Source organism: Sinohyriopsis cumingii, chromosome 4 (assembly GCF_028554795.1).
Source record: "Sinohyriopsis cumingii isolate HCF-2022 chromosome 4, ASM2855479v2, whole genome shotgun sequence".
In the NCBI taxonomy this organism is placed as follows: Eukaryota; Metazoa; Mollusca; class Bivalvia; order Unionida; family Unionidae; genus Sinohyriopsis; species Sinohyriopsis cumingii.
The window spans coordinates 119,976,264-120,004,224 of record NC_142964.1 but is presented as its reverse complement, the minus strand read 5'-3'; the positions used below and the strand labels follow the sequence as shown (position 1 = coordinate 120,004,224).

General features: G+C 34.5%; 1 protein-coding gene across 8 annotated transcripts in view; it reads right to left on the bottom strand.

Moving 5' to 3' along the window:
- Window positions 1–27,961, bottom strand: part of LOC149802004 (uncharacterized) — an 89,635-nt gene that overhangs the window by 15,711 nt on the left and 45,963 nt on the right. For 5 of the 8 annotated variants that reach the window (XM_089956397.1, XM_089956398.1, XM_089956399.1 and 2 more), the window contains exons 4-8: window positions 17,126–17,206; window positions 10,653–10,805; window positions 10,116–10,184; window positions 9,585–9,611; window positions 174–254 (exon numbers count right to left, since the gene is read on the bottom strand). In XM_089956397.1, coding sequence (XP_089812523.1) covers window positions 174–254; window positions 9,585–9,611; window positions 10,116–10,184; window positions 10,653–10,805; window positions 17,126–17,206 — 411 coding nt within the window. The remainder of the gene's footprint in view (window positions 1–173; window positions 255–9,584; window positions 9,612–10,115; window positions 10,185–10,652; window positions 10,806–17,125; window positions 17,207–27,961) is intronic. The other 3 variants (XM_089956401.1, XM_089956402.1, XM_089956400.1) reach the window with 2 other exon arrangements.

The window sequence follows — 27,961 nt, the reverse complement described above, 5'->3', positions numbered from 1 at the left end:
AGGAATGTCCAAAAAGGTGAACGACACTGAGGTACTCACAAAAACCTTTTTCAAGGTGATGGACGATGTTTTAGTGTGGCGTAACTGGATTCGATACTAAGTTCAAGATATGGCAAAGAGAGTATATTACCATCAATAATTACCTATTCAGTAAGATTAAGAATGTATCAAACCTGAACATTCTCCCATATCTCCTTTATCTCCCTTAGGGCCGGCTGGCCCCTTCGGTCCGGTGAAACCCTGCATCCCGTAACCTGCAATAATGCGTAGGTTAATTTAACTTATTGGTAAATACGAGCTATTTGTTTTGCTCTACAAATCTGTGGCAGCGAGGGTGTTTTAGGTCTTCTGATACTGCGAATAATGTTTGTAAAGAATTAATGTTCCACAAAAACTGAGTAGGTACTAGAAAATTATTAAAGCTGTCTTCACGCACTCTGTCTTGGTAATGACTCGGCAACCTTCCAATTGTTAGCATTTCTACTCCACTCTAGAAGGGAGAAAGCAGAAACATTCGGAACATCGGAGCATTACAGAAATTGTCACACACACACACACACACACACACGCGCGCAAACGCAGCATACACACACACACACACACACATATATATATATATATATATATATATATATATATATATATATATATATATATATATATATATATATATATATATATATATATATATATATATATATATATATATATATATATATCTTGTATCCTAAACAGAGGGCATTATTTATCACACTCATTAAAAGCTTAACTAGACTGTAATTAGTAATAAAACACGGAGGAAACAGAGAAGAGAAAAAAACAAAAAAGAGATAAAGATAGAAAGATGGAACAGTTGTATGTATGTATGTATGTATGTATGTATGTATGTATGTATGTATGTATGTATGTATGTATGTATGTATACAATACAAAGAAGCACACATTATTCGTGGAAACCTAAATATGACAGTTTTGTTTCAACCTGATCAAGTGTCATTTGCAAGAAAAAAACAAAAACGTATTAAAAAATAAACAGCTGAGATAAAACGTAAAATTATTTTTCTTTTTCACATGCCGACAGATTGTGTGGAGATTTTATTTAATCAATTGTTTTCCTAATAAACCCTCACTGTCAAACCTTTCCCTTTCAAAATCGTCATGCATTTTATTCTTTGAACAATGAAGTGAAATTTAAGTTACTTTTTATTTAAGTTTACAAATTAGGTTTGTCTTGATAATATCTACATTTATAAATGAATCGTACCAAAAGAGTGAGTAACTTGATTACATCATCATTGATTTCAAATGTTTCATTTTCTTTGGAGAAAACTAATACACGTGTCATTTAGAAATTTAGAAATGCTAGTGATCTGTGATAATCCCATAACAGCTGGGATGTTGTTTCAGTATGCAACAGAGCAGGAATCATTTTTGACAATTTTGACTGTTTAAGTAGAGTATTTGTATCCCAGGTTCTGTGTCGAATTCTCCATTGAATCCATTGGGAAAGTTGCAATGGACATACATACATAAATGTAAAACATTAAACCTCCCTCAATTATAGACTTTAATTATAACTTTTTATTTCATATCTTCTTCCATTCCATAGAAACTTTTAAAGCAGTGCAATTAAGTACATCACGTACACGATCTGATGGACATGGCAAAACATATGAACATGTCTGAGTACGGTTTGCGATCGCAAGACTTTTAATAACTTCTGTCTTTCCAAATGCTGTAAAAAGGTGTTTGTTTCATTGTAATAGTAATTGTTAATTTCTCCAGTTTTAGTGGAGAGTTAAAAATTGGAATATTCTAACACAACGTAAACTACAACCTCATGAAAACAAATTCACAAATCAGGGCAGAATATCAGTTTGCTGCTTGTTCAACCTCTAACGCATATTACCTCTCTCTCTCTCTCTCTCTCTCTCTCTCTCTCTCTCTCCTGGAGACTCGATAATTTAGAATATTTATATAAGATATAAAGAAGATTAACATCAGTTATATCAACAACATTTTTTTTCCTTGCTGTTTTTATCACGAGAGCCGATGTTTCGGATTACATATAATGATATACGGGGATAGAGGGTCTCCCTGTCTGCACCTTCTTCCTTCTTTCGATATGGAGAAATTTGGTTACTAGTCCATAAATAAATAAATATAGATGGTTCGAAGTTACTTTGAGAGAGTTAAGTCTGTTTAATAGTTGATTCATCAAGCGTTCAAAAATTCATTACTCTACCTTAAAATCAGTTAAAAGTAGCATACCTAAAATTGTATACCTTCTGGTGGGAAACGTCGAATCAAATAAATTCCTACTATTCTTAGTACGGACATATTTCTCTTTCAAAATACCAATTTGATCATCTTGTGTAAACTGTTGGGTGTACAGTTGTGATCCTATTTGCTGTACAAGCAGTGCCAGATTCAGACCTTCCAGAGCTCTAAGCACTAAAAATATTATAGTCCCCCAAAGTGTGAAACTCAAGACAAGAATATTAGATGCTAAAAAGGTGGGAAAATATCAATGTTGCAATTATTCCAAATCAAAATACTCGTACAGGCAGATCGAAATGGTCATATATAATTCAATAAATTAGATCATCAACACTTAATTGAACATTTCTGGTACCCCTATTGGTACAATAAGCACGTGATTGGTGTGCTTAATATGTAATCTGGCACTGTATACAAGCCAAAACAATTTTTATATGACACATTTAAAAGTGAAATAGTGCTTACACTTGTCACCGTTTTTGCTACACATGTGACGACTCCATCATATCCAGAATGTATTGCTTCCACAGAAAGGTATCCAATATCTTTGCAAACATAAAATTCCACAAAGAAACATTAGATACTGTACTTTTGCATTCTGCATTTATCAGAGAATATTAGTGGCTTCTAAATGTGACAATTCTCAGTCAGCCTTGATGAACATTATCTAATTTTGGAATATCAGAATAAATAGCGAACACCTCAAGATCAAATATAAATTGTTATAATAAATTTGAGTTTCCTGCAGTGTTTTGTCTTGGATTTCTGTCAACTATCCACTATTTTGGACAAGTGCAGACATCAGATTACTACTGTAGAGCCCTAGATACGCAGTGTGTTGATTTGCCTTGTTAATCGCCTATTTTGGTCATTTGGGTATTTTAAAATTAATTTGTACAGAAATAAATTTACACGTTAAAATTGTGTTTCATTGGGTAAAAATAAAACAACAGTACGTTGATGAACAGTTACAGTAGCACAGTGGAATCTTTAGGTTGTGGGCTGCTGTTGAAGATGTATCCCATAGTTTTGCTTTTTTCACATTTTAATTAATGATATTTACATCTCATTGTCAGCGTCAACGAATTAGCTACTAATGGCAAACATAAGCTGTTTAAAAATAGTAGAATTCGAACTGTAATTTCAGCAGGTCTTGGATTGAATTCACTATATAATCTACACTTCCACATCTTTTTCCTCATCCAGTGAATGGTGGCTGGACTAGCATAATTGGAGACGACATTTGGACCCAATACGCCAATCATCATCAATGTGTTTAACTTTTATGATCCAACAGAAGCTTTGAATTTGTTTTTAATCTATTTTGGGTACATAAAGCTCTCTCGCATTCTACACATGTAGATTGCATGCACGAAGCTATTGCAGCTGACTTTGCACAGTTTGGCATCATATACTAAGATAATTCGTTTACCTCTAAGACATACATGGCATATGTACCTTTGATCATGCCATATAGCTTTGGCTATTCATCTTGAAGTTTCACTCGATCAAGATTTTTTGGTTCAGTGATTTTGATTTCTGGAACAAGTCCTTCAGGCAATTCTTCCTGTATCACAGCAACTTGTTTCTCATGAAAGCCTTCCAGGTGTGCCACTGCACCATTATACTCTGCTTCAGATTATCATTAACAGTTAATGACTCAAGTACTTTGCTGAGATCATCATAGATGGCGCTGTCCTCTTTCTTAAACTGGTTCTTGGTGTGTTTTTTCTCTCATCCTTTTGACATAATCTTCCCAATTACGTTCAAATTCAGTATCCATTCCCCCTGTGATATGTCAATTTTTTTTTCATATAATAGGCGTCATCAGCTAGTATCTGTACTTCACACTTCATTATGTGATAGACATTTACCATCAACGGTCTCATAATTCTGTATTGTGGCTAGAGTCCCTTCAATCAATGGCCGTGCGTCATCGAACAATTTTTCCTCTGAAGTTCACAGTTCAAGAACGCTAGTTCATCATCCATTACAAATGCAATGACCAAAGCTATTTATGAAACATGCTTATACAACCCTTTTGCGCTTGCATTCGTCTCGGTTGCAAATGTTCAAAGTGTTGTCAGAACAGAAGTAAATGACTAAAATACAGTGGCAACTGCATTCCTTAACCCTGACCATCTTATGGAGCTCCTTAATGGACAATTTTGGATCATGCAGTGACTGTTCTATGTTTTCTTTAATGCAAATGTTCTCAAACTAGATGCACTCATGAAGTCATACAATGCACTGTACATCTCTTTAAATTTAATTATGAAATATGTGTTTCGTGATTGAATCTGTCTAATGGCGATACAATGTATTTTGGATGTAGAAGGGTGTCTACTTGCTCTTTATTTGTTTTGCAATGGCTGTATATGTTCCTCTCATTTATGGGGCACCAGCAGCTAGATTTCCCATATTAATGCTAACTTTCCCATATTAATGCTAACCTTCCCATATTAATGCTAACCTTCCCATATTAAAGCTAACCTTCCCATATTAAAGCTAACCTTCCCATATTAATACTAACTTTCCCAAATTCATGTGCAACATGATTAACAATGGTATCTAAGCAACGGCCATCAATTGGAACATTTCACAGCCTTTTGGTGATTAGAACTCCTGTTTTCACATATCGCACACATATAGTGAGCTTTTTTTCTATTGTGACACCAGTACTCTCATCAATCACAGTAGAAAATACTGGAGTGGAATTAATGTCATCAATAAGGTCATTTGTTAAAACATTGGCTATGGAATTCTGCATCTCTTCTAATGGTGTCCAAACGTAGATTTCTGTATTTAACACAATGGCCATTCTTAATCTGTAGTTCGAGCAAACCATTATTATTTTCTGAAGGTCGTCCGATTTTGCAGTGAAATGCACCGTATTGAAAACAGTTTTATCTTCTTTAGTGACAATAACAGGGACCTCATAATCCTCAGTGTCAGAAATCAGTGCAGCTTCTCCCATTTCTATCTCTAACAATGAACATGCATTTCATGCTCGATGCCAACTAACATCGTGTCTGATTACACTTGAAATTTGAATATTTGAGGTTCGTTCATCCGCACAAATACTTGTAAACTTTAACTTGGATGACATTGGTTGACATGTGTCACAAGTTAATCGCATCATCTCTGGCGATAAGCCATGAGTATTTATTTACTCTTCCATTCTCGGAGTTTTAGGACCGACACGAGTAACGTCGTGGTTTTGTTCTTCTTCTCTTTCTTTAGGGTTGAAACTGACGCTAAAATACTGTTAGCACATGGACAACCATTGCACGTGCCAAGTTTGCGCATTCTTCAATTAAATTGTCTAATATACCTGCTACAATAATTGTGAAATCTAGTTGTTTAGAATGTCCAAAATATCCATCGATTTTGCTTTGTTTCTTTTATTTTTTTTTTTTTTTTTTTTTTTTTTTTTTTTTTTTTGGCGATATATTGACTTTATTAAAGTCTCTCCAATAATATTATTACCATTTTAAAATGTAATCGTTATTTATGTATCAAAATACAATATTAGGCTGTCACTGTTTGGTCCATAGATATTTCTTAAGTGTGAATCGATACTTATAATTATGTAATACATAATAAGTATATTTCAGGCATTATCTTTCATGTAAGATACACTAGAAATTGGTATCCAATAATAACGTTACAGCTCTAGAGTTAGTAGCATAGGAAACAAAGATTTCATATCCCTATGCAGTCTTATTTTGTCCCTTATTCAGTGAAATACATGTCTTGTAGAAAATAATTCATTTTCCATTAGGACAATTCACAAATATTACTCCTTTTCTCGGACCCCACGGGCACTGGTAATTAATTCAGGCATTGGCAATTAATTGTGGCACCGTACATTGGCTTAGACCAGGGGTTCGCAACCTGCGGGTCGCGAGCATGTTCTGGATTGTCGCTAGGATTATTTTGTTGAGCGTAGCAAAACTTATCAGAAGGTGGAAACGGGGTCGTGCGGCTTAGAAGATATGTTTAGGGTCGCGGCCAAGAAATGTTGGGAACCACTGCCTTAGACAATAATCATTTCAAGGTTGATTTTGTTGGGGATTTTTTTGTAGCAACAGCAGCAATATTTCATAGTGAAACAACATCGTTTGTACAAACTTCAAAGGTGTTCATACCATAAGGCCATGCGTAACAATTGTCCAAGTCTATTAAAACGTTCTATAGAAATCGGAATAGTAAATATTAATGCACTCACGACCCATGAACTTACTTGCCAATACGGAAAACTGGCGTAAACATAATTTGTTTATAATAATAGTAATAATAATAATAATAATAATAATAATAAGTAGTAGTAGTAGTAGTAGTAGTAGTAGTAGTAGTAATAGTAGTAGTAGTTCTTGTAATGCAGGCCACTGGCCCATGATAAATCTTTGATACATCATGCGGTACCAAAAAAATGTTATCGTGCGTGACAAAAGAACATCGTATCCTTTGGGAATGATACAAATGAAAGTAATCATTTTTGCATTTATAGAACATGGTGAGATTACATGTATATATTACACAGTATTTACACAAACGAATTTAAGGCCTAAAACCTGCATAGAGCAAGTTTTGTGATATTGATCTAGAGTTTTATGTAGCAGGATTCGTTTATAGAACGGTTTCTCTAATCTTTAAGGCTTTTATAGTGAACATTGTTAAATTAGTGATCAGAATTTTACTAGTATCATTTTGTATAAAAGACCTAAATTCTTCGTAAAGTTGGATATTTATATACAAAGGTGGATAAATATTTTCTTCGTATTTCTCCATATAGCGGACAAGTTGTAATAAGATGGAATTCATTTTTTGATGCTAGCGTTACAAATTTGACACAATCCTTCCTCATAGCAAATACTTTAACAGCTTCCTGTGTTACCTCTGATTGGCAAGTTCGCCATTCTAGGCATCATGTTTATATAACAAAAAGCTCTCTTATCAATTCCAGATGTTCTTGAAAAGTAAATTCTACTTCCAATGACCAAAAGAAACGCTATCTTTGCATCGACTTATTGTCATCTTGCAGAATTTGCCTAAAAGTATATTCACATCTCTGGCTGAACAATCCAAGAAATGAATTTTCATCATTTATCCCCTCAGTATACCAAACATTGCCAAATACAAATGTAAATAAAAGCTTTGTAACATTTAGCCCAGCAATCACACACACATACCCCATCTTAACTGTTAATTATAGCATTGTTTAGGATATCTGTCTTCTTGCATTTTTAGAATTCTTAACCAATATTTCAAAATACGTTTATTAAGTGTGCTCTGCCTACTAATTCTTCCTAATTCGTTACATACAAATGCATTTTAAGTAGACTTAAATGTACCAATAATATATTAAATAAATGATAAATGAGTCTTTTTTAGTATCATTGGCATCGTAAAACCCCCAAACATCAGCCCCCTAGTTAAGGATGGGAGCTATCAAACAGACGAAGCAATCCAGTTACGAGTAATTTGCTAACTTTTGAAAGACTTTCTTTCAATATATGCATAGCCTTCACCGCCTGCAAGGACAGAGTTTTCTGACATAAATACCAATAACTTTTGAAGACAATATGCATCCTTGACATTTAAAACATGATTCAATCTTTATCTCTTCATAGCCATACTACCACTTTTCGTAACTTCTGAGATAGCCACCTCTGCGAAATACAACCAATCTTTTTTCCATATTCACTTTTAATTTTCACTTTAGGCAATATGTATGCAGCCTAATTGAGCATAATTTGCAAATGGTGAACAGTGACAGCGAAAACAATTAAATCGTCTGAATACAACAGTAAAGATAGTTCTATGGTTGCTACCGACACTCCTTGTTTCCGTCAGCTAAAAATGGTTTCAAATCGTTCAAAAATATCCAATATCGAATGGTTTATTAAATAATATCGTTAATATTGGTGATATTGTTTCCCGTACATATAAAGAAGTCGCTGCATAAAGCATCCATTCCCCAGATTTGTCATGTTTCAGTTTACTCAGTGCTAGGCGCATCTCTTCTTCTGCGATTGTTCTATCCAAAGTCTCGTGAATTACTTGAATGTTTTCAGTTTCATGTATCTTGTCAACAGAAATGGAACTTTAAATAGTTCTGAAGAATATTCATGCCAAGTTGCAGGCGTGATACTGCTTTGCATATCAGTACTTACAACACGCCAGAAAAATTGTGTATTTGTATAGAATAATGCAGATAAAGGGCTATTTCTTTTAATTAAAAAAAAAAACATATTGCTTTTGGTTGCTTCTTATAAGAGATTTATACATATTTCTATAAAATATATCATCTTAAGTGATTCACTTGTGCCTTTTAATCTGAACTGTCTTAGATATCTTATGGCCCTGCTTTTGGCGGTTGCACAATCTGCGTCAAAAACCAAGGATGGCATTTCGTTGTACTTGCTGCATCATGGTAAATATCAGTAATTGTTTCGACGCATTCATTAAGTTTGTTAATATTTACAAAATTTAAAATCTTATCCATATTTTGAGATAATAGATCTTTGCGATTCTGGATAAAACACAGACCTTATTCTTTGTTCCTTAGTTTACCCATGTAGACAAGTGAAAATAGAATTAAATGAGCATGTGTATTGATTCCAATCTATCATCTATGTCAAAGGATGATATATTTTTTAAAACGCATACGTTGGCTAAAACGTAATCTATTGTACCACATAGCGACATATTTTCAAATAGCACGTATCAACACTGACTTTCAAATCGCATTGTTTTACGAGTTCCTTAGGCTATCAAAGCTGTTAACAATCTGATTCAAAGAAAAGCCTGTTCCCCACTTGAAAAGCAATTTTAAATATTTTCACGCCTTAACACTCGTGCTAAATTGCGCTCTTGGTTTACTATATGTTATTATATCCAGATTCGCCTGTCAGTACTTACCAGTGATGATCGCCCATCCCGATACTGGGCTAGCAAGTGTCAACATACTACTACCACAGAATTTAACATCGTCCATAATGTATAATTTACGAACTGATAACAAACAAATGAAGATACGCCAGACCGGGAAAGATTTAATTGTACGTCCTTACATAAAGAACAAAAATGGCAAAACGGACGAATACAGCATAATGCGCCGGCAGATCTGGGTCTGTGCAATTTGTTTAAAGTTTTCATTAGAATAAACAACATAGACCCTGATCTGCAGGCACATTATGATATGGCAGATCAGTGTCTTTGTTGTTTGCAACTTTATTCGACTTATAAGGGAGTAATATATGGTCACAATAGCTTCTCCAGCTGCACAATTTACTTACCCTTATCTCCTTTTTCACCAATCTCTCCTAGTGTTGGCGTAAAATTAGAATTTTATAATCGTTATTGTTCGTGATAGTAAATATGGTGCAATACATAAAAAAAACACGGTATCTCCTCTTGTCACTATGTCCTAGTTTACTCTTTGATAACTCATGGCAACACTAGACATTGTGATCTCCCTCGTTAATTATTTATAGAAATATGTCGAACAAGCTATATATTTATTTCTGCAAGCATCTTGTATACTAGTCGTGAATTACTTTTTTCTTCAAGGAAGTGATATTCTTAAGGTACTAAACTAGTTTTAAATCTTCCTCTCCATTTGACATTTTGGATTAAGCGCGAATTATCATGGTTAATATTTACGTGTGGAAGCTCAGTTAAACAGGTTTTTAACCGTTAAAATATAGAAATATTAGAAATCGCAAATAGGAGAGATTTAGAAATTTGCTTAAAGACAAAATATTGAATTTTAAACATTTGTTCATAGCTTGATTCGTTTGCAACGATGGGCCACCTGTTACGCCTACCTTTCTCGCCCTTGTAGCCATAGAAACCAATCAAGCCTCTCTGTCCTTTGTCCCCTTTCTCTCCCCTGCCTTGTTTGCATGCATTGTTATAAATTGATATTTGTGTTAGTGATTTATAATAGAAAGAAAAACTGTATACCGCGATACAATTTAAAATGTTTGAAAGGACTGTACTTAATGAAAATAATTTTGCTGCCATCGGAAATTGTAACAAGTTTTACCGATTATAGTCTTCAATATTTCATGATACAGTAAAACATGTGACATTGGTATCTTCCAGAAAAAAGCAAGGTCAATAAAACGAAATTTACAAAAAAGGATCGAAGTTACCTGAAATGCATTATCGTTTAAATAATATCTTTAAGTACTTGACAAATATTTATATAGCAAACAATTTTACCTTATTCTAAGCAAACTTCTACCACCCACCCACCCCAGTGTATTATTAGTTTTTATACCATCAGTGATACCTAACATTCGTAACATTTGAAACAAACACAAAACTTTGTTCAATTTCGTTTCATTTTTTATACATACAGGTACAATTTGATCCTTCACCCACGATACCGTGGTCTCCTTTGTCTCCTTTAGGTCCTGGGTCACCCCTTTCTCCCTTCTGTCCCTTTTCTCCATTCAGCCCCCTTTTTCCTCTGATGCCCCTCATTCCGACACCATTAATACCCGGGGGTCCTGACAAAGAAAAAGGAACAGACGCTGTAGAAAGAAGACGATAGTCAATGACGTGATAAGTAGCGGCTTTGTTTGGTTAAGTCCTTTTCACTCAATCGCTTCTGCTGCCATTCATTCAAATAAGAGAGCATAAAAATATTACTATGTACGTAAATTATGATAAATACGGTTATATTTTTAACTACGCAGCATGCTTACTTATAACAGTTATTTTATAATGTACACTATCTATTGCGGACTAAAAATAGAGGAAAGAATTCATCAAGAAATAGGTCAGTGTTATTAGTCTGTAGATACTTTTTAAACTCTGGTAAGAATTTCATTAAACTCTCGACAAATGTGATGTGAAAGGTGTCATTTTCTGCAGTTTGTATGACAAATTTGATGCAAGAGGTGTCATTTTCTGCACAAGTTTATGTTATAAGTTGCCATTTTCTGCACCGTAATGACAAATGTCATGTAAAAGGTGTCATTTTTTGCACTGTTTATAACAAATGTGATGCAATGGTGCCATTATATTCACAATCATATGACAAATTTACAAAGAAATGTGCTAACGTATTTCACCAATCACCGTCTTTACTCGAGTATAAATTGGATTCAACTAAACACTGCACACACCGCGATATGCCGTCGTATAATGTGCTTGCAGACCTTGGCCAAAGCAGTTGTGATGACTAATCAGTAGAACAAACAACATGGATCCTGATATGCCGGCTTATTATACTACTGTGATTGGGGTCTATGTTCGTTACAGTTAGACCTGGCTTGTGCGCGAGAACATACGGTAGGCCGAATCATGCGTCAGAAAATAAAATAAAATAAAACTTCTTGTAGCATTCATTATGATATCATAATAATTTGTTGTTATCCTGTCAATCACAGTAGCTGGATGTGAATACTAATATTTACACACCTTTACATAGCCTTTGCAGCAAGCATCTAGACGCGTTTATATCGTTTAAATCGACTATGTCACGCAGAAAACTAACAAGTATTAGTTCATAACACCAGACTGGAACTAGTTATTTCCTCGTACGCTCTTCTTTCGTTTTGGCAATATTCGTAAACAACAATGAACTACAGCTTTGTGTCTGTGTGTTTTTTTATTGGGGATTAGGTATCATTTAATAAGTATCAGTATTATAAAAAAATGAACATGTTATTTTACGGGATTCAGAAGTCACTAAGTTTGAAACACATTGCACAAAAATGCAATGACGGCCTTCTCTTCGTTACAGCCAATTTATGCAGTGTTATCGATTTTCAAGCTTCATGATTTTATAGATCTGCAAAAATATGAAGTTATCATCTCTATCCCAGACCAACAAGTTTGATACATTTTCAACTGTTGCAACTAAAGCTATTTGGCCTGAAAACCATTAACCTTCACTTCAGAGCAAGCGATTCAATTAGACTTCGCACACACCATTTTCAAGAGATGCCGGAATAGACAACGCGATGAATGCTTAAACGTAAAATATGTAGGCTTTTGTTTAAACGTTGTTTTAAATTGTCATAACTTAAAAACTCCATATCCGGTGTTCCTTTAGCTTTCTGTTACATAATTGAACAATTATGTCTTGTTGAAGTATTAACCTTACTCAAGTTGGAATAGGCATTATCTCCCCCTAATTCATTTGCGGAAATGAAACAATTATTTTAACAAAGGGATAGTTGAAGGAGAAATAACGGTACTAGGTATTTGTGAAAGATTAAATAATAAAGAGTTATTGTAGGAAAATTGAAGAAATTAAGTGACAAACCCCACCAAATACAGTCATCCACGCTGTTTAGCTATTAAATGCGAAACAAACTGAACGATGCCTATGAAAGAATTACGACGATACAATAGAGTCTCGGTGTATGTTCTGTGTATTTTCAAACCTTCATTGCTAGACACAGAGAGAAATTAGTTCCATTAGGATATCTTGTCCAAAGTTACGACACTGTTGTATGTCGGCGGCTTTCTCGTTTGATACCTCCCATTTTCTAAAATCTGGCAACATCAGGTTTAGACCACTATCAAGTTTGGATGGTACGTATTTATCGTGCAGTGTTGTATATAACCAACGAAAGGAAAAATGAAATTACGAAAATACATAGAAAAATTAACGCGGGGAAATATTTAGATTACAATGGTTGGGTGGTAGGAAAAGAAAATGAGATTATATAAATTTTGAAATCGATTTTAAAAAATGTCAGGCATTGCAAACTAATTGTATTTAGAGTGCCTACCTGTATATGGTTAATGAAAAAGTATAGAATTGCTAAAAACTCCATAAATAGATCAAATGGATAAAATTATTTTGTTTTTAAAAAAAATTAAAAAATATCAATGTATCCACTGATGAAGTCTAGAACTTGTGAATACTAGTTCTCTATTCAGTTTTACATTAATTGGCAATTTCTTGAAGACAAACTTTGCCAAACTAATTTTAACACGTTATGAACATATGCCAGAAAAAGAAAAACAATGTATTTTTCCTGTTAAATTTAAGTTTTACTCTTAGAATGTTTCGCATTTCAATGCAGTTTTTCTTCAGCAGGAGATATTATGACGGTTTATCTTCAGCAAATGTTATAATGACAGTTTTTCTTCAAAAGATAATATAATGACAGTATGACTTCAGAAAATAATATAATGACAGCATGACTTCAGAAGACAATATAATGACAGTATGACTTCAGAAGATAATATAATGACAGTATGACTTCAGGAGATAATATAATGTCAGTTTATCTTCAGCAAATGTTATAATGACAGTTTTTCTTCAGAAGATACTATAATGACAGTATGACTTCAGAAGATACTATAATGACAGCATGACTTCAGAAGATACTATAATGACAGTATGACTTCAGAAGATACTATAATGACAGTATGACTTCAGAAGATACTATAATGACAGTATGACTTCAGAAGATGCTATAATGACGGTATGACTTCAGGAGATAATATAATGACAGTATGACTTCAGAAGATAATATAATGACAGTATGACTTCAGGAGATAATATAATGTCAGCTTATCTTCAGCAAATGTTATAATGACAGTTTTTCTTCAGAAGATAATATAATGACAGTATGACTTCAGAAGATACTATAATGACAGTATGACTTCAGAAGATACTATAATGACAGTATGACTTCAGAAGATAATATAATGACAGTATGACTTCAGAAGATACTATAATGACAGTATGACTTCAGAAGATACTATAATGACAGTATGACTTCAGAAGATACTATAATGACAGTATGACTTCAGAAGATACTATAATGACAGTATGACTTCAGAAGATACTATAATGATAACATAACTTCAGAAGATACTATAATGACAGTATGACTTCAGAAGATAATATAATGACAGTATGACTTCAGCAGGCTATCAAAAAGAATCTACATAACATTTTCCTTAGATACGGTCTGCATTTTATTAGGTCCCAGTGGAAAAACGTAACTTTATAAAGCTGTCACCGTTTCCATCCCTGCTTTTGAAATGGTCCAAAGGGTTTGATAAATACTGTACATTAATCATGTTCAGAAAGGAACACAGTACTGTCCTACGTATGCACAAATGACGATGCTGTCCTACGTATACACAAATAACGATGCTGACGACTTTGGATGCAGCTCGAGAATAATTACAGATTTCATTTCTTTTGACGTCATTTTGACGGACAATGATGAATTGGTATCTTAGAGAGGACGCTAGTAAAAGTGCATGAAACAGATTTTCACCGTGTTTCCCATTTACGAAATCAATCTCTAAATTATAGATTTATAAACCCATTCGGCTTATAATTGACACAAATGTGAAGATTTGCGCTTAGAAACGTGAAATTTTGTTGAATGGTAAGTATCTTTTGCTTCGACGGTAAAAATTGAAAACGTGTAGCATAGTTTACCATGACAAATCGGTCATTATAGTCATAATTAACATGGCATGTATGCTAACACAAGTGATGGCGGTGAAATCACAGATCAGACTTCATCGCCATCTATGCAGGAGTGTATAGGAAACTGAGTAACATGTCAATACAAAGAATGATAATATTTCATGAAGCATGAAAATGACCCGTATGTTGCTTCTGCCTACAAGTACAGTATGCCTATGGTGATTTCAAATGTGAACAAACCCAACTAAATTTCATAATTGTAAGTATAAAGTGTCACGTACTCAGTAAACCTTTAAAAGTAAGTAAATGTCGCTAACTTTGCCTGATAGTGGTATCCTCCAAGAAGAACGTCATATTTAGTGATAACTCGCTAACTATGTCTAATGGAAATATATTTGACATAGATATGAGAGGTGAGAGCGCTTAGCCTAGATAAAAGCTAGTTTTACATTGTTCTCTGTCAGTTCCTTCCCATTTATCTTAATCATTGCTGAATCCAGAATCCAATATGTTTGAAAGGACTTTTAATCATATATATATATATATATATATATATATATATATATATATATATATATATATATATATATATATATATATATATATATATATATATATATATATATATATATATATATATATATATATATATATATATATATATATATGTTAATACACCCTTATAAATCATGGATGTTAATGCACCCTTACACGTCATAATAATAATGTTATTACACCCTTACACGTCATATATGTTAATGTACCCTTACACGCCCTAATGTTAATACACCCTTACACGTCATATATGCTAATGTACTCTTACACGTAATATATGCTAATTCATCCTTATACGTACCATATGCTAATACACCCTTACACGTCATAGATCTTAATATACACCCTCCATTTACCGTACTTATTCCTTCAACACACTCAAATTTGCATTGGTTTTCCAGTTCAAGATGTTTTAAGTTGAACTCTTAAAATGTACAACGTTTGCTATATGTGCCATTTTTATATTTCATTTTATTTGCTACCTTTTCAACAGTTGGACAAATAAATATACAGGGCAGCAACATTTGAAGTATAAGTTAAATTTAATTCGAACAAGTTGAGTTTAAAATACGTTTGATGAAGATCCAAGGATACGATAGGAGGTCCCAAATACAATCATGTTGCAAAGAACAGGATATAATCTTGTAGGCTGATAAACTAAATATAATAGGATACGTCCATCTACTTGGAGCGTGGCATGACTTATTTCTGTAAGAGAATAAATTCATCTACCTGGATCGTGACATGACTTATTTCTATAAAAGAATAAATTCAGCTACATGGAAAGCGACATGACTTATTTCTATACGAGAATAAGTTAATTTACCTAGAAAGCGACATGACTTATTTCATACGAGAATAAGTTAATTTACCTGGAAAGCGATATGACTTATTTCTAGAGGATAATAAGTTCATCTATCTGAAAGCAAAATGACTTATTTCTATAAGAGACCATGTTCATCTCCTTGGAAAGCGACGTAACTTTCTTGTATAAGAAAATAAAAACAGCATAAATCCAATGAACACCACAAAATGTTTTAAGAATAGAACCAAAATCAGAGTGTGCTAAGGCAAAAAACAAATTTAAACATGTTACATATAAACCCCCATATATTCAAACTTTTATCGTATCAGAAGACACAAATCTCTTCAACACAAGTACTTATATTGTACTTGTGTTGAAACTGAATGATATAAGTCTTGGGTCTGAGTGTAAATTACAACGTTCTAAGTGTATTTTATTATAGGATTAAATCATCATGGTTGGGTATTTATCGATGTGTAAATTTTACCTAATCACTCACAAAGTAAATAAAGTCCTTCGGACTTTATGTTAACTTTATGAGTAATTAGGTAAAATTTACACATCGATAAATACCCAACCATCATCATTTAATCTTTATAATTCCAATTTCATCCTTTCTTTCGTCAAATTAACTTAGTCCATCAACAATGCATTCCAATTTAAGTAGCGCGTACTTTCCTTTCATTGCCGCTTCACATCGCCCCATTGTACAGAATCACACGAACATATTGACTACTGTCACAGTTACGTTTATTCAGAAACTTCATAATTCACATCTTAGGCAATGGTTACCGGTGGTTTCAGATCAATGTCACAATAAGGTGTCTGCAATGTTTATTTATATTGCAAACAGTACAAAAACTGAAAGTAGTCCCAGAATGTATCGATGTGTAAAACATTTCCAGATCAGTATCACATGACAGTTTGCAGCCATTTGTATCGCAGGAAATCCATTTCATTTATAAAAATTGGAATTATCCTCAGATAATTTTGTAAATGCATTATATTCCTTGGATCTTTGATAGACGTATTGCCAACCGCTTATAATCTCTTACCTGGGCTTCCCCGTGGACCCTCGGGTCCCGGGTCCCCAGTCCTTCCGGGACTTCCTCTCTGTCCCGGTTCCCCCCTCTCCCCTGAAATAATAAAAGGTTTGTTTGAAAATGCGCTGACTACAAGAGAGTTTAGGCCAAAGATAGTTGTGCATGCCCCTGTCGTTTACTCTCATTCCTATATAGTATTCACGCATTTCATTAGATTTTATTTCTTCTTTTATAAATGTTGATTCACCTGCAATAAAAAGCTAGGCTATACATGGCAGCCAATATAACTTGAGGAGTATAACTTGAGGAGGAAGAACCCAAGAAAACCCAAGCAAGAACCACCGACCCACGGGAAGCTACTGGCAAGCTTTCTTACATCCCCACAGTGACTGAGCCCGAGATTTGGACCCACGCGGACAGAGGTGAGACGGCAATGATCGATAAAGGGGGGCGCTATTTTAGACTACCACGCCCTAACAACCTTGTACACCATTCGGCCACTAGGGGCCCACTGTCTTGCATAGAAATACGCTGTGAAAGGGGAACCGGTCTTGTCTGAACACGATTCAGACACGTTGTATCTGTATACACTTTGCATCAGTAGGTGATATAGGGTACAAAATATTTTGGATGTAACGAACAAATAGCTGAAACTTGAAAAGTTACTATAACGTGGAAATTAGATCACAGTGATATACTTTTCGTTGGATATACCTTATCTTTTAAGACGCATCCACATACTATTGTCATGAGTCTCGGTGCAAGAGAGTCGAAGATACTGATGAAGGAAAGATAGAACACACGTACAAGCGAAAGAACGAACCAATACGGACAGGAAAATTAAACTCTCTCTCTCTCTCTCTCTCTCTCTCTCTCTCTCTCTCTCTCTCTCGTTAGCGCGAGGATTAAAGAAACTGGTTATTTAAAAGAATGGGCTAATTTAATGTTGTTACCATATAGAAATAGATTTATCTGAAAACTAATTGATGCTTCCTCAAATGAAACTTGAACGTGAAATAATATTGAAGATAAACAATATTATATTGTTCTTAACCGTCCATCTTGTATTTAATATCGGGAAATAATTCATATTTTCCCAATCCAAGCTGATTATGTTAGCCCTTATATCAACACCCTTACTATCGATGCGATTATGTTAGACCTAATCTGAACACCCTGACTATCGATGATATTATGTTAGTCCTTATATCAACACCCTGACTATCGATGTGATTATGTTAGTCCTTATATCAACGCCCTGACTATCGATGTGATTATGTTAGTCCCTATATCAACACCCTGACTATCGATGTGATTATGTTAGTCCTTATATCAACAACCTAACTGTCGATGTGACTATGTTAGTCCCTATATCAACAACCTAACTATCGATGTGACCATGTTGGTCCCTATATCAACAACCTAACTATCGATGTGATCATGTTAGTCCCTATATCAACAACCTATATATCGATGTTACCTTGTTAGTCCCTATATCAACAACCTGACTATCGACTGATTATGTTATTTCTATATCAGTAACATGATTATCGATGTGATTATGTTAGTCATTATATCAGTACCTTGTTAGTCCCTATATCAACACCATGACTATCGATATGATTACATTATTCCCTAATCAACAGCCTGACTATCGATATAATTATATTATTCCCTAATCAACAGCCTGACTACCGATATAATTATATTAGTCCCTATATCAACATCCTGATTATCGATATGATTATGTTAGTTCCGATATGAACACCCTGACCATCGATATATTATGTTAGTCCCTATATCAACATCCTGACTAGCTATATGATTATGACGCAATGTTTCGTTTCAGTTATCAGCTTGTATCAAATTGGGTTGCAATGGTTCTGTGTTAGAAACAATTTCAGCTTCTGTGTAAAAGGAAAGAAAAAATAATTTGTATTTGCGATATCGTCCGATAAGCAATGCTTGCAACCCCTTAAAAATCACAGTTGTTCACAAAGTTATCCGAAAAATCATAGTTCATTTTCTCCTCCAATTTGCAAGGGTGACAAAAACAGACGAAGAAAAAGAACTTACAATGTTTAATTTTCCGTATTGGTAATGGTGGAGAATTTTATAAAGTCATAAAACATAACACTATTCGATTTTTTGCAAAATTCGAAAACTGATAGGAAAAGTTATAAATATGCGGTAAAAATTAGGTTTCATATTCATCCTAACACTGACAATAACGAGATAAATATACGAAAGTATTCCATCTCTGACATCAAGATGCTGCCATGTAATTTTCAGCTGGGAAATAATGAACTTAACACTGGATGATGTGTATCTCTTTGGGAGCTAAAATGGTTAATTTCTTATTGCAGTTTTGATTGATTTGTCAGGTTTCTGTCGGAGTAGAATGCTATCAAATCGTGTAACAGTGCAAATGTTTCCCTTTTAATGCGGCGCTTTTCCACTCGATCATCTGTAGTCCTAGATGGTAAGATACATGATATATTTCATTTGGAAAGACTCACAGATTTAATCTTCATCCAGGAATCGCTCCCATAAATCTCGTGCCAGACGAATGCGTGCATCACTCCCATGTGGATTCAATGCGGATACCACTAACAGCACTCATAGGCAATAACACCTCGATCAACACAAACCAATTTACCTATCCAGGAACGACTTATATATATATATATATATATATATATATATATATATATATATATATATATATATATATATATATATATATATATATATATATATATATATATATATATATATATATATATATATATATATATATATATAACGCTACACCGATCAGTTCTGTCCTTCTTAGATTGATTCGGAAATTTTCATAACTTGATCACAAAAGACATACATTTGGTTTTCTAATTTACCAACAAGATTGGTAGAAGAGACCTAAGCTGTAAATTGAAATATATGGACGAACTCAAAAGCATACATGTCATTCCCTGATCCGATATGAAATGCTCTTCAGCTAGACAGAAACCAATATTACTATGAGTACTAGGTGATGTAACCTCTAAGACTTGCTGAGATGAACCATATCTTCTAAACGTATGGTACATATTCAATACTGTTCTATTTTATAGTATTTTGGTTTGGTTGGAGGGAGGTTGACGACAATTTTGGCACCTAATTAGCTATAACTTGCCGATGACAGGGAGGAACTAATGGCCTTTTTCCCTAACACACAGAGGAAGACGATCCATGCGGGCTTATGCGGGTATCGAACCCACGACCATCTGAGTCCAACACTCTACCAACTGAGCTACCGCAGCTCCCTCGTGTTGGAAAATGATTTGTTTGTATTTTGTTTCTCTTTTATTCTTAAAGTATGTGCGGGTCAGAAATTAGGCACTTAAATATTGGGAGAGGGGGGGTTGGGGTTGACGTTAAAATATGTTTTAATTTAATCATACTTGCACACAAAATACAGATTAATTCCAGTTTGAATTATACATATCTAGGTAAGCATCTGATTCCATTTTGAAATCATGCAAGATGTTTCAATAAATTCTGTATCATTTGATGATAGTGTGGGATTATATCATAGTGATTCTTCTATACTGTTCATACATTAGTATAATATAAGACATCATTCTGAATATCATTAGAACTTATTCGGAATACTCGATACTTTTGGATTTTATAGAACATTTAGGACGACTGTTTATTATTTCATTCACAATACTGTAAGTTATTTTTACTTTTCACCCTGTATTTTACGGAATATAATATTTTCGATGATACAAAAGATTTGGTTTTCGTTCCTTCTTGTTACTTCTCTTTTGTACGAAAAAAAGAGTCGTAAAAATATATTTTGGCAATAATGGGTTTCCTATTTGCATGTTTGGTCAAAGGTCGTACACGTGCGTGTAATATGGTGTTCAGTATCGTAAAATACTGCACTATTCTGATAATGTGAAGTTAATGGAGACAAAAATGAGCATATGAGAATATTGTATACTATATGAATAGGACAAATGAATAATGTATGAATATGCAGATTGTGTACTGTATGAGTAGTCATATTGCCTACAGTATAACTAGGCATAGTGTATACTATATGAATGGGAAATTGTATACTGTACGACTAAGCGTACTGTATACTGTATGAATAGGCATATTGTATACTGTGGGACACATATTACTTTGTTGTTCGTTTGTTGTTTGAGTTATTGTTTTGTTTGTTCAGGGGTGTTAGGGTAGGGTAGGGTAGGGATGAGGGGGTAGTCATTGTTAGATATTATTTTATTGACCTGGATAAATGCTCAAAACTGTCTTTCCGACAAGAATATTTAGTTTGGCATATGTATTATCATTGTCGTTACCTGTGATTTACTACATTATTTGTTGCGGTAGATATGTTTTGACCTTGCCCGTTACAGTACTAGCTTGAAATGTTGATAACATCAGCGTCTGCTACGCCTAATGTGACATCTTCTCCTTCGAATCAATCCCTTTATATGGCAATCTAACACACGTGTCAATCCATTTTCTATCATTTGTTGTGTAGACTGGAAATAATTTTATATTCTAAACACAAGGAGCTGCGGCACCTACTGAGTTATGTTTCACGAATCCATCATCCATGTATGCACGCCTGTTGCAATGCTGGACTTCAAAACGGTCGAAGATTGCCACATTTAGAAAATAGGATCACTGCTTAAATATTGATTTAAAACTCCTATGTTTATACTTGCTTCATAAATGCAGATGGTGTAAAGCATAACTTGGGTTTTAGCTTCCTTCCCATAAAAAAAATAATCGGAACCTATTTGCATGATTAATAAATACATTTTTCCCTAGGTCTTTCTTTGTTGCAGCAATCAATGATGATAGGAACCTACTAATGGACTTGACTCCCAGCACTACTGACTTCTAAGCAAATGAAGAAAAAAAGCTACTGAAACCTAATTTCCTTAGTATTTAAAACTACTGAATGCATCTCTGGCTTGCATAAAATTTGATATTTCTGTAAACTTGAGAAATTCCCCGCCGCTCTTCCTCCTGAGGCACTCAATACACTAAACTTAAGGAAACAAAATACGAATATAATTAACTAATGTAAATATAAATATGATCCAAAAAGATTAAATCGACCCTCCCTACACAAAACTGGATCACATTTAGACGCAGTAAGAAACACATAGCAAAGTTTATAATTCCACCAGATTGCTGGCAACAGAACAATTGACAATTGAATGTCCAGCTCTAATGGCCATTGGGGTTTTATATTTTACTTTTTTCCTAATAATAAAATACCATTTATTCTTTCATATTGTAATCATCCAAGTGTTTAAATGAAGCAGGTTAATTATCCTGGTAATTTAATATGGTAATCATCCAAGTATGTAAATGAAGCAGATTAATTTCACTTGTAGGAAAGAAAGCACTTTACACTAAATGTAATGAAAAAGAATAATTTATTGGCAAAGCAAATTGAACATGGGAGAAAAGTGTCTCTTGAATAATTATGTATGATATCGACTTTAACAATAAATAACACAAACAATACCTAATTTAAGAAACGAAAACAATTTATGTCTCTAATATATAATAATATTAGGAAAGGAAATCGTTGGCCCATTGTGCTCAGGATCCAATATGCATTGAACCCTGATATAATTGTCAGAAATAAAAACTTCTGATCGATCTAGAATATTAATAGAGACACTTTACTAAGTAGCTGTGTTCATTCTCTCTCTCTCTCTCTCTCTCTCTCTCTCTCTCTCTCTCTCTCTCTCTCATTCCTGGTATATCAACTTCTTTCAGTCCCCATTCCCTTGGCCGATTTATTTAACGAGAGGAATTACTTGCTAATTACCTCGGAGTCTCTCAGACTTCCCTTCGGCAGAGTGATTTGGACTGCCGAATTTCACACGGGAAAATACTAGAAACATGTGTGTGTGTGTGTGTGTATTCCCATTATTAAAAAAAATCAACATGGGTGGAAAATGATCTTTCTTTTAAACTTCCAAAATCAATCTGCTTTCATCAATAACAGTTTATTAGCCTTTAGATTGATATAGGGCAAACCACAGTCCCATCTCTATTTATTTGTTAGGATTTTAGGATCGCTCCACTTCGACATGGTAGTGTTGATTGTAACGGTGATCGTGTTGATCATGATGGAAGTAGTAATAATAGTACTAATATCAGTGGTAGCAGCGGCAGTGATGTTAATGGAAGTGGTGTTAATGGCAGTGAAAGCTGCATTGAATGTAGTGTTGTTGCTGTGTGTCTTAGTGAATATCTTCACAAACTGATCGAATATTAATCTTTTTTGACAGGAGATATTACCAGCTTGACCGTGCGTAACAGTCAGCATGCCAGATGATGGCTCGTTGGCTAGATCATGCTGAGGAAATTGTCGTTAATGGCTTAACCCAATTACACACCAAAGCTACCAACCCTGGCTGTCAGTGGCAGGTATAGAATACGCGACCCTTGGATTACTAGTCCGCCGCTCTTCCAAACCCAATCTACCTTAAGATGGCAGTCCAAGGATCATTAGTAACAACGACAACGGCATTATCGATCTAGGTCTAGAAATGAATGAGAGAAGACAATTAAGAGCAATGGAAAAACTCTTTACCAAATTGGTCTTACGCTCTCTGAACGCAACATATTCATTAAAACGACACAGTACTTTTCACAATGCATCAAATTCCGTGTTTTCAGGTTTTATGCCACTCTATTAAGACAGGAGAAAACGACAAAATCGTTTTTAAAAAAAATAACTTTTTTCGTAGTATCGGGGCTGTTTTTGCCGTTATACTGCCGTTTGTTATTGTTCTATTTGTAATAATAAAAAAACAGTAAGTACAGAAAAGATTATTCTTACGGTTTTCTACAGTTTGGAACTAATATTAAATGGAAAGAAAGAAGCAGAAATTATTTGCTACTTTTTAAAAAAATGGGGGTAACACATCTTTGGGACATCTTTTCTTGTTTACTTCGTGATTTCTGGAACCAAACAGGTCGTTCCAATATTAACTGCATTCAGCCATGTGTTTGCAGAAAATTAATGACCTTAACTTCTAGCTTGGATTGCGCTGGTTGATTGGGTCGAAATGAAATGCACGTGTTATTAATTGTTTGGGGCCCCGAGTGGCCGAGTGGTCTAAAGCGCTCTCCGTTACGGATCACTGCCATCTCACCTCTGTCTGCGTGGGTTCGAGTCTAGGATTCGGCCAATGTGGGTATGTGAGAAAGCTTGCCAGTAGCTTCTCGTGGGTCGGTGGTTCTTCCCGGGGTTTTCCCGGGTTCTTCCTCCACCATTAATACTGGCCGCCATGCATATGCTATCATGTGCTGAAAAATGGCATTAAACCCCACAACAACAACAACATTAATTGTTTAGATGTTCATTAAATGAAGCTTATTAAGAAAGGATAAATAAGTTTCAAGTTTTCAAAAAATAATATATTCAGTTTCTTTACCGATTTTTCCAGTCTTTGGACCTAATAAGAAAGATAGCGATATGCATTAAGTATTTCGTTTGGGTCATTATAGAAGTTGTAAAAATGATTTGCATTAAATTGGTTTTAAGGTTTTAAAAGTCTTTTTTGCTATTAATCTACTGCGGTTATTGGCCATATGCTTCCGTTTTATGATTGATTCCTTTACCCTACAGAAACAAATCGAAAAATGACATTTAATTTTTTTCGTTCGTGGTTAACTGTACGTTCAAGGAGAACGCCTGGGACAAATCACTTGGTTGATATGTGAGACTGAGACTATATTAATATTTTTATTTTTATTTTGTAATCCAACCACTTTAAGTGTATTTAATGTACAATCCCAAACTCACCATTTAGCTATTTATTTCTTTAAAATATTGAAATGAACCTTCTGTCAACTGATTGAATAGTATGAATAACGTATGATCGCGATGTACCTAACAATACAACTGTTTCCCTGGAAGGGGTCATGTTCAAAGGAAGGAGGAGACATTATTTGTATTATTTTTTTTTTTCTTCTCTCAGTACTACCTTATCCAATACAATACGTATGTGGAATATAACATGATCACATTCATGCTTATCATCATGACATGTCCATTTGGTCCAAAATTAGCACACTTTATTTTACTTAGGGTTTGTTTGCACCATATTTGGAATATATAGAACACATTATACATCGCTTACTTCCTGCAGCATTCCTTCCGTTGGTTAAATGGTTATTCTCTTTGATATATCGGCAATCCTATCCCATATGCTGTGTTTCCAGTAAATTTCATATGATACGGTGCATTTTTAAAATTTCTTTCTTCTCTAACCTTTAAATGCTTTGTCACTCCCCATTTCCCCTCCCCCCCCAAAAAAAATGGATAATCCAACGATATTGTTTTATATGTGGTGTTTAGGTCAAGAATCAAAACACGATGGCAACATGGCAACATGAACAGAAACTGATGCTTAATAACCTGATTTGATTTTGAATATAACCTGCTTGTCTCTGACCTTGTGACATTCTCGTGGCTTCTTATGATTCGATGCACTAAAGAACGGGCGAATTCGAATCTGAAAACAAAGTTGTTGAGACTACCAATGAGCAAAATTGTACCGATTTCCGACGGTAATTATCTGTAATGACGTTTCGCAGAGGTAATTTGTGTCATCGGAGGCTGACCGAACGAGTCTCGTTTGACAGCAGATTAGCTGAATATCAATAATCCTGCTAGTAACTACCGAACAAAAACATGCAGACTATTGTATATGGTCAGCGTATGGTCAGTCAGAATCAATTTTTCATGGAACTTAATCTGTATGGTCAGTCATAATCAATTTTTGTATGGAGCCTATAGTCTATGGCCAGTCCGAATCACATTTTTCGTTACTTCTGTGGAAAACATTTAGCAACATAATTGATAGGCGTTTTAGGAAAAGATAGATTTGACGTCACAACCTTTATTCCGGGTCTTCGCCAAAGGTACAATCTCGTCAGTTTCACTAGAGAAGATGCAATTATCCATTTCAGTTACACAATGGTGCATGAACCTTGTGAAATAGAGCATGTCCATAATAAAAATAGAGACTATCGGACTGAGTTAATTTATATATGAATTATATCTCTGGTGAAGTCAAAAAATGCGTGGAAAAGGAAAATCTTAGCTACGCTCGTAGATGTCATGTCCATGGACGATTTGCACCATGTTGTCATCTGAGCAGGCATTGTGAAAATAGGGATTACATAAATGTGCCGACAAGTATTCGGATATTAGCAGTGAAATCCTTTGTTCACATGCCCGTTCAATTCTGAGATTTATTATCCGATGCCAGATTCAATTTAGGACTAAAGACGAATCTCCTAGAACTCCTACCTCAACCTTTAACCGGCGAAGCTAGCCTACAAAATTGAAATCATCACAAAGCCTGCAAACGAAGCTGACAATTCTTAATACAACCTTTTCTAAATCTCCAGCTAAACTGATAGTTCAAAAGAATGACATTATATTTATATAGTTTCTATTTAATTTTGCTATATTATTAACCTCCATAAAGGAATAGGTGTACACTACATTTTTACTACGTACCGAGAGTTAGGGACAGACTATTTCATGATCAGACGAACATATTTATTCCCATTTATCCCAAGATTAAAAACACTTGACTAATTTAGATTTTTCACAATTCAGATCAAGAATACTTTTTCTTAAGCTAACTGAAGGTCGCATTTTTCCTCCAAAAGCTAAAGCCCTCGGAAACATAAATGGTCGTCAATGACATTACTGATAATTTGCTTCATCAACATCACTATAATGATGATAGTTGTAATCTTGATAATAATAATGATAGCAAAATCAAATTGTACTTATGCTGTGCTGATTACTTTGTCGACTAGTCCTTCAATACTTTCACAACGTCGTGGTCATGTTTACTCTCCTCCGTAACGATTGTTGACTTATACCTATAAAGGATACAATGTAACGTGTAGACATCACTTATTTTCCTAAAGCGCCCATTGGCAGGAATACATTCGGAGTCTAAAATGCACAGTGCGCGTGTTTCAATCTAGTCGGTATATATATATATATATATATATATATATATATATATATATATATATATATATATATATATATATATATATATATATATCGATCGGTCTAAGTCGCCACACTGGTCTATGTCGACTCTCTGGTCTAACTCTGTCTCTCAAACCACACCCCTAATCCCAAGGCTTGTAATAGCCAATGAATATAAACATTAAAAAAATGATGGCCAATCGCGAAACGTATTCGTGACTATGCTTTTGCACTAGTCGAATGTCCCTCATAAGACCATGTAGTAACTACACGTATATTCTTATTGACTTCATATTACCTTTGTGTTCTTTCCTGTACTCCTACGTAATTTTTTTCCAATTGTCTACGGCAATATTATGCAATTATTGGAGTAATCTTTCGTTTGGATCGTGACAGTCAACTGTGAATCTCATTTAATTCCTTTTTATGCACTCATATGCAGTCTTAACCTGCCATCTTGACTTTTTTTTCTACCATGCACGATTGGCAGAACCAACTATGTTTGCGTCCCATTCGTAGGACTGGATTGCTGCACTTCATGTTCAAACGTATATGTCTTGTTAGATTATAGTTCCGGTACATACGTCTACAGACCAGGCATCTTGTACGTTATTAGCTTACGCTACATGAAAAACTGAAAAGCTTCTTGTTGTACAGGATTATCTCTGTTAATCCGAATTCTAAGTCGATGGAGCGGGGGAGGGGGTGGGGTGAGTATACTGGGGAATTCGGATAACTAAGTTCGTATTCGCATGCATTTGCAATGTTTGTTTGTCACGGTAAGATAATTA